At 52.8% G+C, this 13,023-nt stretch overlaps 1 protein-coding gene across 11 annotated transcripts in view; it reads right to left on the bottom strand.

The window, feature by feature from the left end:
• Nucleotides 1-6,994: 6,994 nt before the first annotated feature.
• LOC113485713 (ankyrin repeat and fibronectin type-III domain-containing protein 1-like) overlaps nt 6,995-13,023 on the bottom strand; it is a 255,680-nt gene continuing 249,651 nt past the window's right edge. For 6 of the 11 annotated variants that reach the window (XM_026859096.1, XM_026859100.1, XM_026859099.1 and 3 more), the window contains 5 exons: nt 12,440-12,608; nt 12,018-12,184; nt 11,237-11,447; nt 10,241-10,908; nt 6,996-8,251 (listed from right to left, as the gene is read on the bottom strand). In XM_026859096.1, the coding sequence (XP_026714897.1) occupies nt 7,964-8,251; nt 10,241-10,908; nt 11,237-11,447; nt 12,018-12,184; nt 12,440-12,608 (1,503 nt within the window). In that variant the 3' untranslated portion in view covers nt 6,996-7,963. Of the gene's footprint in view, nt 8,252-10,240; nt 10,909-11,236; nt 11,448-12,017; nt 12,185-12,439; nt 12,609-13,023 lie in introns of all 11 variants that reach the window. The other 5 variants (XM_026859093.1, XM_026859094.1, XM_026859103.1 and 2 more) reach the window with 3 other exon arrangements.

Here is a 13,023-nt window from a genome sequence, read left to right as displayed (position 1 = left end):
CAATTAACATCTTCATTAAACACCCAGATCAAAGCTGCTTTCAGCCAGTGCATGACGGCGCAACAGAGCTTGGCTTCGTGAAGTCACCCGCAATTGGTGACAAATCAAAAAGGGCTTGGTTTATCCTGTACCAGCCACACATGGAAACAGGAGATAGCTGCCAATGGAGGGAGCAAGTGTCCTTCCTCAGCTTCCCATCACAACCTGGGCCAGAAAACAAGACCCAGACAATGGCAAGGGCTGAGGGACCTGATGTACATGCACTTGCTGGGAGAGGCACTCCCTGCAGCCACAGATCACCCTTGCCCTGCAGCCTGCTCCCAGGCCAAATCTCTGGTCCCACCAGTGCCAAGGGCAACTCTCCAGTTGACTTCATTGAGACTTGGCCCTGAGTTAACTTAGCAAAGCAGGAGAGCGGGGAAAGTTATCAGGAAGGAAACACCACCATGAAATTGTCCGAATGAGTGTTTCTTAGAGACTCTTCTAAGACTCTATCTTCTAGCTCTGTTTTACTTAACCTGTGGGTATCCAGCAACCCTAATCCCTGGCAGCACGCAAGCTGCCTGACTGCACCACAATGCATATCCTTGTGCAATCAGGCCTGAGCAGCGAGTGGCCACAGCCTTCTGCTAGCATGGCTCCATCTCTGCTTGCCATGGCAGCACATGGCACCAGCTGGCCTTGAGCCAGTCAATCCTGAACCCTAGAATTTGTACCAATATTTGTGCTTCATCCTGGTGCAAAAAGATACGTTTCTGCTTACAGTCAAAGCAACAAAACCTGGGATTTAAACCCCTGTGGCAGCTTGGGTGCACCATTAATCCACACTCAGTGCTCAGTCTAGAGCGGAGTGACTGCAGACCATATCACAGGGTCTTCCCCTTGCAGGGCCCTACATTAGACACCTAGGAAGCCACATCCCTTGGTGATACCTCGCAGCACTGGGTCCCACCATGCAGGTAAGCTGTCCACCTCTTTCTTCCCACCCTCCTTCCCGGTCTGAGCATGTTGGCTACGATCACCTCACTGTGGTTTCTCACTCGGTGCTTGCGACGGGCAGGCTGGCAGGACCAGGCACCCCCCGCAAGAGGATGCAAGTGGACAGGGCCAGGACTTGCCCAACAGCCTGGTGGTGTCAGCCATGCGCATGTTCTACTGATGCTGGCTGCAGGGTGCAACAGTGGGACCCTGGCATATTCTCCCCCCCTTGCTTCTGTGCCCAAACATACATGGTATTTGTAGCTGCTCTACCAAATGCCACCCAAGGGACGTTCTCTTTAAAGATATATGGATCTATAATTAGTTGGTCATTTCCCATATCCCTTAAGATAAACTGAGTAGACTTCAGTGCCTGGTTTTGGCTTAGTGGTGTCATTACCGGGTAAACTGTGGGCAGAGTGAAAAATCCATCATGCACACAAGTGGCGCCCTCATCTAAGCTGTGCTGTTGTCTGGAAGCCTCACCCTGTGAGCTGCTGAGCTTTGCATCAATGAGCGGCACTGCAGGGGACCGGGCTGGGTTGGTTCTTATTGTAGATCAATTAACTGTGTTGCTCATGAAGGAGCAGGAACACAGCACTGGGTCTGGGAATAGCAAAACACTTGGGCAGATAACGTCTCCCACTATGTTCCCCACCACAACACTCACCCGTGAACCACAGCACACGCTGCTAATCCTTTCAGGGACACTTCACCCTTCTCTGCCTCCTTCTCCAGGCAGCATGGTCAGGACCTGCATTGCATGGAGTGGGATAGATTTCCAGGACCTCGGTGGAAGCACCTAGTGCATTTAATTTCCAGTTTTGAGGCATTGTTGGAAACTAACTGTCTTAAGGGAAAATGCTGGTAATTGGGTCAACCGATACCATCATGGTGATGGTCCCTCTACAACTGCAAGCAGGAGCAGTGACATTTGTTTGCGCAGAGTGCTCTGTTGTGGTTTGGCTGTGGCCAGCACCACACGGGGCTTTGGGGGAAGAGAGGAATGCAGCTGGCTCGGGAGCAGCACTTGCAGCTATTTCTGCCACAGCAGACTGCACCTCGACGGCGGAGCTGCTGTGATCTCCTGCGGGCTGGGCAGCCAGCGCCAGTCTGGGACTTCCCGGGGGCTGAATCAGGGGAAAAGCGGGTACCAGCCAGCAAGGAGCTGCAGGACGTGCATAATGCTGCTCTGCTCTCGACTGGTGGGTGTAGCTCCTGTTGCTCACCACCCCATTTCAAGCACAACAAGCCTAGGAATGTCATCCAGCAGCTCAAAAGTCAAAGAAAGAAGAGCAAAACCATAGTTTTGTTGCTATCTTAATTTACAGATCAAATTAAACTACTTGAGGACAAACACATTTGCATCTCCAAAGGTTCTTTGAAGCCTGAGTCAGCAAAGTGCATGCTCAGCTTTAAGCATGTGGTTTGCGATATATTGGATTAAGCTGGAGCTTGAGGGAATAACCATATAAAAACGTTTTAACACATCATCTGTTGTTTTTTTCTTTTTTCTTCCCACCAGATTTTAGCCATAACATAAATGTTCATAAAGGATTGTTGGTTTCAACAAATAGCCTCCTCCAAAATTCTTGAGTAAGAACAAACTTGCAGATAGTCACTGGCCTGTTTCTGTGTTTTGGTTTTTCAAGTGAAAATGTTTGGTTAAAAAAAAAGAAATTAAGTTTGTTTTTAAGTAGAAAATAAAGCACTATTGCTTCCTCATGACTTTTTACCTTTTCATTTTTCAGTTTGTGTTTTCATGATGTTTTATTTTTCAGGTTGCTTAGAGAACAGAAGACTTTCCTGTGTCCTGGGAATTTTCATGGGGTGGGAAGAGCTGTTTTCTGCCTGGTGTATAGGTGGCTTTGGAGAACTTCAAGCCAAAAAATCCTAGACACACCAAAGTCAGCTGGAGCTTTCCAATGGTGCTAATGTTACCAGGACTCTCATCTCTTCCAATCCAAGTGTCTTTGTGGTTGGGAAATTGCAATCTCGGTCTAAAATCTGCATTGTCCGTCCTGGTTCCACATGGGAAGTGGCTTTGCCCACAGCATACAGAGTAGACCAGTGTGTGGTTTCTCAGAGTAACCTGGGCTGTCTGAGTAAAGGCTACTTGACCATGAGCCTCAGGCCAAAAGTCCCTCAGTGGCTGCTCAGTGGAGCTACGTCCTCAGTGGGCATCTGTGCTGGGAATGGAAAGTGTGGGCACTCTACAACCCCTTGATTCATGCAGTATAAAAACGAACACACCATATTTCAATTATACGGCAACTCTATTTATAAGCTGCGTGGGTAAACAGTCCATGTAACTGCACAGTAATTTTACAGAGTTCCTACACATGACAGAGCAATAATTAATTTAGTAATTGCATGGGCTGGAATAGCCCTGGAACTTCCACTGTGTTTTGGATGGCTGGCATGGCTCCTGCTTGCTTTATCACCTCCTGTTCAAGGGAAGAAAGGCTTCCACTGACTTCAACAGATCAGGCTCAGAGCATCTCTCCTCTGTGGACATTGCAACTGCTTTATAGAAAGGGTAGCTCTTCAGCTTTCCCCTCTAACCAGAGCTAGGGAGAGAAGCAGCATCCCAGGGAAAATAAAAGGGGAGGGGGAAGAAAAAGGCAAAAAAGAAAAAAAAACCAACCCTTCCCTGTGAGAAAAATAACACGCAGGCATGGCTTTTCTGGTGATATAAATGAATACATTCATGGAAGCATGCCAGCTTTCTCCTGATGAGCTTCTGGACCTGGGTCTGCCTCCAAGTAGAGAGAGGAGAAGACCTGGTTGTTGGACTGCAGTCCCAACAGCAAAAACTGATACACTGATCTGCATTTAAATGCTTTTGGTGATGGAAGTGATGTTGACAAAGGGACAAAAACCCCTCACAAAGTACAGATCGTTCTGCAGTGTCATCTTCTGGTGTTCTACAGAGTCTGAAAGACAAGGCCACAGGTTCCATCCAAGGAGACTGGCTGCTGCCTCCCAGGGAAGGTAAGAAACCATCCCCATGCAATGCCCACTGCTGCGCTCAGACCCTGCATGCTGCCAGCTGGAAAGCAAACCCCAGAGCCATTTGGTTTGCTGTTGGATCAAGGTCAGCAGAGACGACCAGTTCTGGCATAGCGAGCTTTTCTCCTGAGCTCAGGTTTGTGAACAACGGTCTGCTCTCGATTTCTCCCAGAGCTTTGTTTCTGCCCCACCTCCCAGATACGCATTGCTCACATCTGCCCTCACCCAGGTGAGATTTTTTAAGGATGTCCCATCCAGAAGTGTGTGGGGCTATCTGCAGTAGGTAGGGGTACAGCACCCAGGCAGGGATGGTGTGTGTGTGCAGGGTGTCTGGGTGGCACATCAGTGTGGAGGGGGCTACTGTGCACTGGGGATGCTCTCCTGAGCTCAGGGGGGTGTACGGCACATGGATGGGTGCATACATTTGTGGGCACAGCAGTGTTTGGGCCCAGATATTGGCAGTGCCTGTGGCTGGCAGGACACAGGCACAGCAGGGATGGTGATGTCTGTGCCCAGTGATGCAGGTCTGGAGAGGCACAGTCATCCCCCACAGGCCCCTCCTGGATTCTAACCTGCTTTGCTCATTAAAATACTGGGGAAAAGGGATTGCTATGAGAAAAATGATACCTCCACTGCTTCCCTGTGCCAGGAGAGAGACGGGCTGAGACCAGGCGCTCCGGAGATCTTCTTCCACCACCTGGTTCACCACCTTTCTTTGGGTTGGAGAAAGAGGGGAACAGATTGCAAGTGAGTGAGGAAGTGACAGAGCAAAGCTTGAGACACCTAACCCCAAGCCTCAATGCCCCTTAGGGTCTTGAGCCACTAAGCCCCAGTCTTAACCATAACAACATCTTGCTTAAGAGCACATGACATAGCCTTCAAAACTTCAAACCAACCTACATGTGAAGACCTCATGGCTCCAGGCTGGTTCCAGCAGCCACATCGGCTCCCCACAGCCCTTAGCACTGAGATTATAGCCTTAGAGACTGCTGCATACAGAGCCTACCCAGTTTCCGCTCCTACTCCTTGGCCACAGGGAAGGGCAAGAAGGCTTCAAGACCTTTTTGGAAAGAAAACATTGGGATGTGCTCATGAAGCTGCCCAGGGAGCAAAGGAGAACATGAAAAGATGCAACCTTCATGCAAGTGCCATTCTTCAAGAAACATGCAGGAGACCCTGCTCCAGAAACCCCTCTTCTTCACTCAGGCCCTCTTCACTCTGCTCTTCAGTCCTGCCTTGAAGGTTAGTCCTGCCTTATCATGTACCATTTACCAGGGCAGGGAAGAGGTGTCTGTAAGTCCATCTCATGGGGCTGAAGATGTGCTTGGTGGAGGAGTGAAGCTTCCATCAGGACATCACATGTCCCAGACCCCCTGGTAAGGGGAGTTTCTACACTGCTCCCATGCAACTTCCACCCTTCCCACTCTGACTACGACCAGCTCTGCTTCTACCCAGGCCCCTCCTCTTTCCCTCTTCCTCTTCCAGGCAAGGGGCGGAGCTCCTGTGAAACCCCCTACTGCTTTTGTTCCCTGCAGCCAAGTGATACATGCTGCTATGCAGCCAGAGAAACTGCTGCAGAAAAGCACTGCATGGCCAGTGAGATCCTCCCATGGGCAAGGGCTCTCTGTACCGAGAAATGTGGGTAACCAGATCCCAGCAGGGTCTAGCTGTCGAGCTTGCCCCATGTCCACACCAGCCAAAGAGTCAGCACCTGGCTCTGGGTCACAGCTCCATCTCTCCTGATGGGAGCAGGGCTTCTAAGGAGGAACAATTGCTTAAGAAAAGGGGAGGCCCTTTTCCCCTCTGGGGTCAAATAAAAGGGCAGCAAGAGTTGTATGGATTCGTGCTCAGGAGCATCAGGAACACAGATGTAGCTTTCTGTACGTAGCCCTGCTCCAATACAGAATTCACTCTGTGACTTCCAAAAAGCCACTTAATAGTTTCCCACCAGTTGTGCCTTCCCTTTTCTCTGCCCCAGGCTCTGAGCATCCGTAGGTGATGCGTGTGAACAGGCTCTTGCTAGGGAAGCTCCTGCCTCTTTGGGGTGTCAATGCTTATGGATGTCCAACAAGGACAGACTCCAGGGGAACATCTACACCCACCAACCTGCTTCCCCCTTGACCTGGGAAAATGGGATTGGTTTAACTTGAGACAGGAGATGAGCGAAGGGGAAAGGAGATGGGAGAAGTGCCTTTTTAAATGTTCTTTGCCGCTCTCCTCCATGTCTCATGGCGGTGTCTGCGCTGACGTCAATGCGGTGCTGTTGATTTGCACCAGCTGAGGGGCTGGCACATGATCCTCCCCTTCAGAGTGGCTTTGACGTGGGGCGGCGAAGGGCTCGTGCTGGGATATATTCTTGCCCACACCACACAGTGTGCCGCTGGGTCTCTGCAGCAAGGCAAGAAACAACAATCCACCGAGGAGCAACGGCATTCGGCAGGCAGATCCCACGTGGCCGCCCACAGAGCCCCTGCCTTCACCCCAGCATCCTGGGGCAGGGGTCTGCTGCCCAGCCTTAACCCCTCCACGCAAAGAGAAGGTGAGCAAGGTGGCTGCTAAAGGGGTATCAGCAACACCAGCCTCACCTTGTGAAGGACCACCAGCCTCACACCTTGCTTGCTGCTGCTCGCCTGAACATGTTGCGCCAGCTGCAATACAGCTGTGGGCTCTCACTGCCTTCCTCACTCTTCTCCTGGTGTTCTTCCCTTGGTGGAGGCTGCAGGACTGGATTAATGCATTTAACTGCAGATGCTCAGGCCCTACAATCATCCGGCTTCCAACACCACGTGGAGGTGACTGCCTCTGCATGCCAAAGCTTATTTTACTGCCTTACAGAGCATCGAAGCCTAGAAAAACATTTTTAACTTGCACTTTGCTCCCACACATGCGATTTGCGTGTTAACGTAAACCTCCATGGAGTGGAAAGCATCCCATTAAACACTCCTGGGAAAGATGAGCCCAGCCCTTGAAATCAGAGCTAATTTGGGGGAAGAAGGAACACTACACATCAAGCCACAAGAAGGAAAAGAGTGAAACTCAGTCAGCAGCAGTCATCTTTACTATGGACCACAGGAGATCAGAAAAATAACCTTGTTAACAAGAGACCTAGTAGCTAACAAAATGTCATGCTATAGGACATACAAGAGAGGCCAAGCACAATCACCAGAACAAAACAGCAACTGAGGAGGAAAGGAAATCCCAGGGTGGTGTGCAGGGTGTTGCAGTAGATGCCCTATAGCAAACCTCTCGTGGTGGCATCAACACAGCAGTGTGCATGGCTGTGTGTGCATGGGGCTGGCTGCGTGGATTGCTTTTGCCTTTAAAACAAGTCAAAGGGTCTTCATCTCTTACATAACTCCAGTGTCTCTAGCACAACTATTATTAAATTTTTCAGGAAAGGAAGAAAAATATAATTTTGTTCCAAGAACTATGTGCACGAATTGTTTCTCCAGGTACAGTGAAAGTAGGGCAGATAGGAAAACACCCTTCTCAGTGCTGTCCTTGTGACTCCTGCCCTCTCCTCTTTGACACCACAGCCATCCCCAGCAAGCCTCTGTGGCTTTGCCTTCAGTGAATCCCAAACAAGGCATTTCAGAAAAAGAAGAAAGGAAAAAAAAAGGTATTGCTGCTTCTTCTTGTAATATTTTTCCTCTCTCTCCCCCCCCCCTTCCCCTTAAAAATGTTTACTTTCAAAAATTCCATTCCTGCAGAGATTCCTCCCAAGCTCTGAGGTCTCCGCACTCCACCCTCCTCTTCTGCAGTCAGAAAAACTGAGTCTTGATGTCTCTTTGGTTAAAAAAAAAAAAAAAATAAAAAAAAAACCACAAACAAATAACACACAGCCCAGTATGATCCCATTCCACCCCGCGGACGCCTGATGAGAGGGTGTCTGTGGAAGAAGGAAGCATCAGAGACGAGCTGTCTGCTCTCTGGAAGCCGAGGTCCCTGCGCCGCCTGGCCGGCTCTCCTCCTCTCATACAGTGGTCGCTGGCCCAAACTGGAGAACCAGAGGGGATGTCTCCTTGATCCGGACATAGAACCGCCCCTCAGGCTGGCTAGTTTGGAGGGACAGAGGCATGAAGTCATCAGGAAGCCACCGCTCACTCTCGTCGGAGGCGAACACCAGTCCAAAATGCTCCAGCTGCTCCTCGCCATAGCAGAAGGCGGCTGAGCCACCTAGCACGCCACGGGAGATGTCGTTCATCTCGAGCACCACCAGCTTCACCACCTCCCCGGCGGACGTCTGGCTGGTGATGTGCAGCTGCAAAAACAGAAAGGTGGGAGAGATGGATGGTAAGGGGGAGGAATGAGGAGGAACTGGGGGTCAGAGACAGTACACAGTGTGTCCTACAGCGGTGATCATTAGGGTGGAGGCACAGCTGTCCCAGTGGTGTCCAGTGAGCAGACGGAAGCAGCCCAGTGTGAAGCCATGGGCACACTGTGCCTGGGGATGCCTGGCATGCTGAGGCCCAAACTCATGCACCATTTTCTTGCCTCCACCGCACTCTCTGAGTCCTTACAGTTCAACTTGCATGTGTCACCTACGGTTTTCCCGCTCCACTCAGGCTGCCTTACCGTTCCATTGCCTGTGGCTGGAGAGGGACAGTCCCAGCCCTGCTCCTGGCACCATGGAAGGGTCTGAATAAAGTCCCTCGCGTGAGCAGGATTCAGACTGTCAGACCAGCTGAACCACAACAGCTCTGCCAAACTAGTGGTGCTGAGCTGTAGCCTCTTTGGGAAGTGGTGCTACTTTTCATCCCATTCACAAGCATGGGGTTCTCCCACCAACAGCTACCCTCACTGTCCCTCTCCACTTCCTTGGGGACTGCCTTCCAAATCCCAAATACAGCCAAGAAAATCTGGTCTCTGGCTGTTAGTGACTGTCGGGAGCCCGCTACTTGACTTCAAAGGCCCTAAAGCAGGACATCCATCCTTGCCCAGGCAAGGCAACGGTTTCCTTTGGCACATCCGTAAGGGCTTGCGGAGCACCGCGAGCAGTGTCCCGGCAGGGTGGTCTGAGCCCTTGGCCCACGTGAACCCTGCCAGCTCCGAACAATCATCACAGAGCTCAGCTGATTTATGCCAGCAGAGGAGCCTTTCCTTTGAACTGGGCTTTCTTTGAGAAGAACATCGTAAAATGCTTTCAAGCAGGCGTGTCCAGAGCTTTGCAACTTCAAAAGCCACGTGGGCAGCCCGCCAGGAACCCAAGGACTGCGCTTCAGTTGCATAGAAATCTATGGTAATTTCTCAAATGGAAAATAAATACTGCGAGTCAGATTCCCCCCTGCTTCTAATGTCCCCCCTGGGTGTGGAGAAACTGGCCATCAAAACTCCCCAGCAATAACACCTATCATCCCATTGGCTCTGTCCTTCCTCTGCCATTTTCTGGGCAAACTGCTCTCAGGCTGCTCCATCAGCCTCGGCTCTGGGCACTGGGAATGTCAGAAGGGAAATTTCAACAGGGGAAGGAGCTTCATGGCTGGGAGCAAAGGAGATGGCAGAGTCAGAGGGGCACCTGGAGATGCATGGCCTGGAGGGGTCTCCAACATGCTCACCCAGAGCAGGTGAGAGTGATGGGGGGTCAGCTCTCAGCAGCAAAGCCCTTGCACAGAGGAACCAGGTTGGACAGTGGCTCCAGTGGACCCCAACACCTGCAGCAAGGAGGCAGCTTTGTCTGCTCCCCTTCACAGGCTGGAGACAAGCACCTCCTGCTCTCCCTTTCCCAAAGGCACACAGGGCTGGGGCAGGGGGAGCACAGACCCCAGCGAAGGGAGGCTGTGGAAGGGCCAGGGCCAGGGAAAGGGGGTGATAGCTGGATTTTGGCTGAGGGGCTGATGTGTTTGAACACTAGGACACGGCAAGGGAAATCCAACAACGTGACCTTTGCTCACTGCCTGCCCATGCTGGGTGGCACTAAACTACTGTCATCTGCTGAACCATGGACCGAGAGCTGAACCACAGCTCCACTGCCTTGTCCCCCAAAAATACACTACCCCTGGCCCTGGCTCACCCCCTCTGCAGCAGTGGCTATTGCCCCTGCAGAGCCATGTGCAGGCACGCAGGGATGCAGGGATGGAGGGCAGGAGTGCTGCAGGTCTCCAGGAGACCTCACCCCTGGGACGGCGGAGGATGGAGAAGGCAGTGCCAGGCAAGGCACACGTGAGTCCCTGCTACCTGCCTCCCCATCCTGCCAGCCCTTTCCGTCCAGGCATGGCAGAGCTGCAACACTGCCCTTTGCAGGCTCTGGTACCTTAACACTGGTCTCTTTGGAGAGTCCGGTTTCGTACTGAGGGCAGACCCACAAGGTGACAGAGCCCGGCTTCTTCCCTCTGTCGGCCAAGCACCCAGGCTGCTCCAGCTGCTCCTGGAAGTTCTGAGTCCACTCAGCTGAGCGCGTCCGGAAGATGGGCTCAGAGCCCTGCCCGCCCTGGCTGCGCTCAGGGCTGGGTGTAGAGCCAGTCCCCAGCCTGAGCTGGCTGCAGTGGCCCGTGGTCCTGCTCTCCGTCGGGGAGCTATCGACGGAACCGGGGCAGGACTTTCTGGACACCTGGCAGAGCGGTTTGGGAAAGTCCAGGCTGCTGGTTCGAACACAGTATGCCTGTCGCTTCTCTGTGATGCGCAGCAGCTCGATCTGTCGGCTGGGAAGAACGAAGTCGCTGTCGTAGATCTCAGGGGGTGGCCGGGGCTCCTCCGGCGGTGGTGGTGGTGGCGGTGGGGTCTTGAGCTCATGGGTCTGCAGGACATCCGGGGCGCTGTCACGGAGGGTGTGGGCAACTCTTCTGCTGCAGCACTCGGGCCCCGAGGAGGAGTATACCAGGTCAAGTTCCTTGGGGCTCTGTGCCCTGCTGGAGTCGTAGTCACTGTCGGTGGCCAGGAACACCTCCGAGGAGCCCTCCTCATCTGACAGCCCATGTGAGTCTGCAAGGGGTGTAAGAGAAGCAAAGAGGGGCTTAAACTTGCAACCCCCACTGGGGTTTGCACCAGATGGAGCCTAAGTAAACTCCAAGCATTTAATCCCTTGCTGCATACCCGTGCTGCACTCGCCAAGACACAGGCGGAGTAGGTCTTGCCCCAACCAAGACCGACTGCCCTGCCTGTACGCCTGACACTGGCCCTGCCTGCACCTGACACTGCCCCCTTTCCCAGCACCCCTGCCTGCACCAGCCAGATCAGCGCCCCTGTCACCCCGAGCACCGGTAGCCCTCTGAGCCCACCTGGCAACAGCTTTGCAAAGCCAGGTCCTTACCAGAGTTGAGTTTACGGCTGGTCTCCGGCGAGGGTGCTGGGGAGGGAAGGTAGTCGAGGTGGGATGAGGTGGATCGGGTTTTCTCCTTCATTGGACCTCCAGCCTCGCTGAGGAAGCCGCTGAGAGACACCCCGCAGGAGGGCTGCTTGTACCGGGCGTGTTGCAGGGCATCCATAATCCAGCGCATCTCACGCCATATCTCCTCCATTTGCTGCCAAAATAGGAAATGAAGGATGCCTTTCAAAAAGCAAACAACAAAAAAGCCCCACAGCAAAACACAGCCTCTCCACACACAGCTTTTTCAAGACATAAAAGCTTCGAGGGAATCCCTGAGTAAGGAAATCCCAAGAAAGTGCTCTCAGGTGGGAAGATGCTGCGTCAACCACCACCAGCTGCTGGTTCAGCAGGACCTGCCTGCTGCAGGCAGGGGTGCTGGGAAAGGGGGTAGCACGGGGTGCTATTTCACACACCAATCCCAGAATGCACTCCAGGCCCTTTCCTAACAAGGTGGGGACTGCAGAGCAGGGGCCTCCAGCTCTCTAATCCGTCTCTCTAATCAGTATTTTTAATGTGATCCCTGCAGTAAGTTGCTAGACAAAGCCCTGCCTGCTGCTGCCTGTCTGCCACATCAGAGAAAACCCACAGAGTCACAGCCACCAAGATCAGGGAACAGCTCTGGTGCTGATGCTCCTGCAGCTCAGCCAGGGCATGACTGTCCTGCCCATGTCCTGTGGGCATCTTTGAGCCTGACTCCCTCCCAGCACGCTCACACTCTGTATACCTGGATGTAGTCCTGAACCTGCTGGTGCCGCTGCTTTGCGGTGGAGAGCTCGGCGTCGGAGAAGGCCTCCCTGAGGCTCTGCTGAGAGAGGAGCGACTCCAGCTCCAGGAGAGCAGACACCTGGCAGTACTGCGTGATGAATTCCCGGTCGTAAGTGAAGAAGTGGACTGGGGAGAGGAAAAAAAAAAAAGGTGGAATGAAAAATATCAGGTTCCTTGCTGTGGATGCCCCACAGGCTCCTCCTTGCTCACCCCACACAGGAGGAGGCAATGCTGTCATCTAGCCTACTGGGACAGCTCTCAGTATTCCCCTCCATCCCTCCCCTCCTAGGGGAGGAAGCCCACTCCACTGCCTGTACCAGCTTTTGGGAGATTTCAGAGGATGAGACCAGCAGGTTGGGTTTTGGCATTCCTTCTCCTCACCTAGCTCAAAGATCTGCAGTGGCAGCGTAAGGAAGCCGGAGCGAGGGGTGTAGGGGTTGTTCTGGCCTGGAGCAGTGCAGACATCATCCGATGGAGGCAGCAGCAGCAGGAAGGAGACCTGGCCCCCAAAGTCCAGCACCTCTTGGCTGTACAGACGGAAATCTTTGGCCTGCAAGAAGATGCTGCAGGTAACAGCTGCAAACATCACCTGGTGGGCCCTCCATCAAGTTCTCATCCACAGAGGAGTCCTCAGGGACCACCTTCAGCCAGGGGACACTGCTGTTTCAGCACACAACCAGAGGCAACTTGCTTCTGGCATCATCTGCACACCTCCCTTTCTCTCTTATTTCTCCTAAACCTGTCTAAACTACTGGTCAAAGTCATTCTGATGGGGTTTCCAAGAAGAAGTGCCACCAGCAATGGCCTCAGCCCTGATCAGAGAGGTTCCCTCTCAGCTGCCTGGCCAGAAGCATGTGTCTGGCACAGGGGCTGGTGGGCACCTTCCCAGTGAATACTTAGCACAGTGAAGAAGGGATTTCTCCCTGTGCAGTCTGGCCCTGGGGGTTCCAGCTCCATCCCACCAC

The sequence above is a fragment of the Athene cunicularia genome (genome assembly GCF_003259725.1).
Source record: "Athene cunicularia isolate RWA chromosome 14 unlocalized genomic scaffold, athCun1 chr14_part1, whole genome shotgun sequence".
Classification (NCBI taxonomy): Eukaryota; Metazoa; Chordata; class Aves; order Strigiformes; family Strigidae; genus Athene; species Athene cunicularia.
The sequence above is the reverse complement of the archived record's forward strand: the minus strand, read 5'-3'. Positions and strand labels throughout refer to the sequence as shown.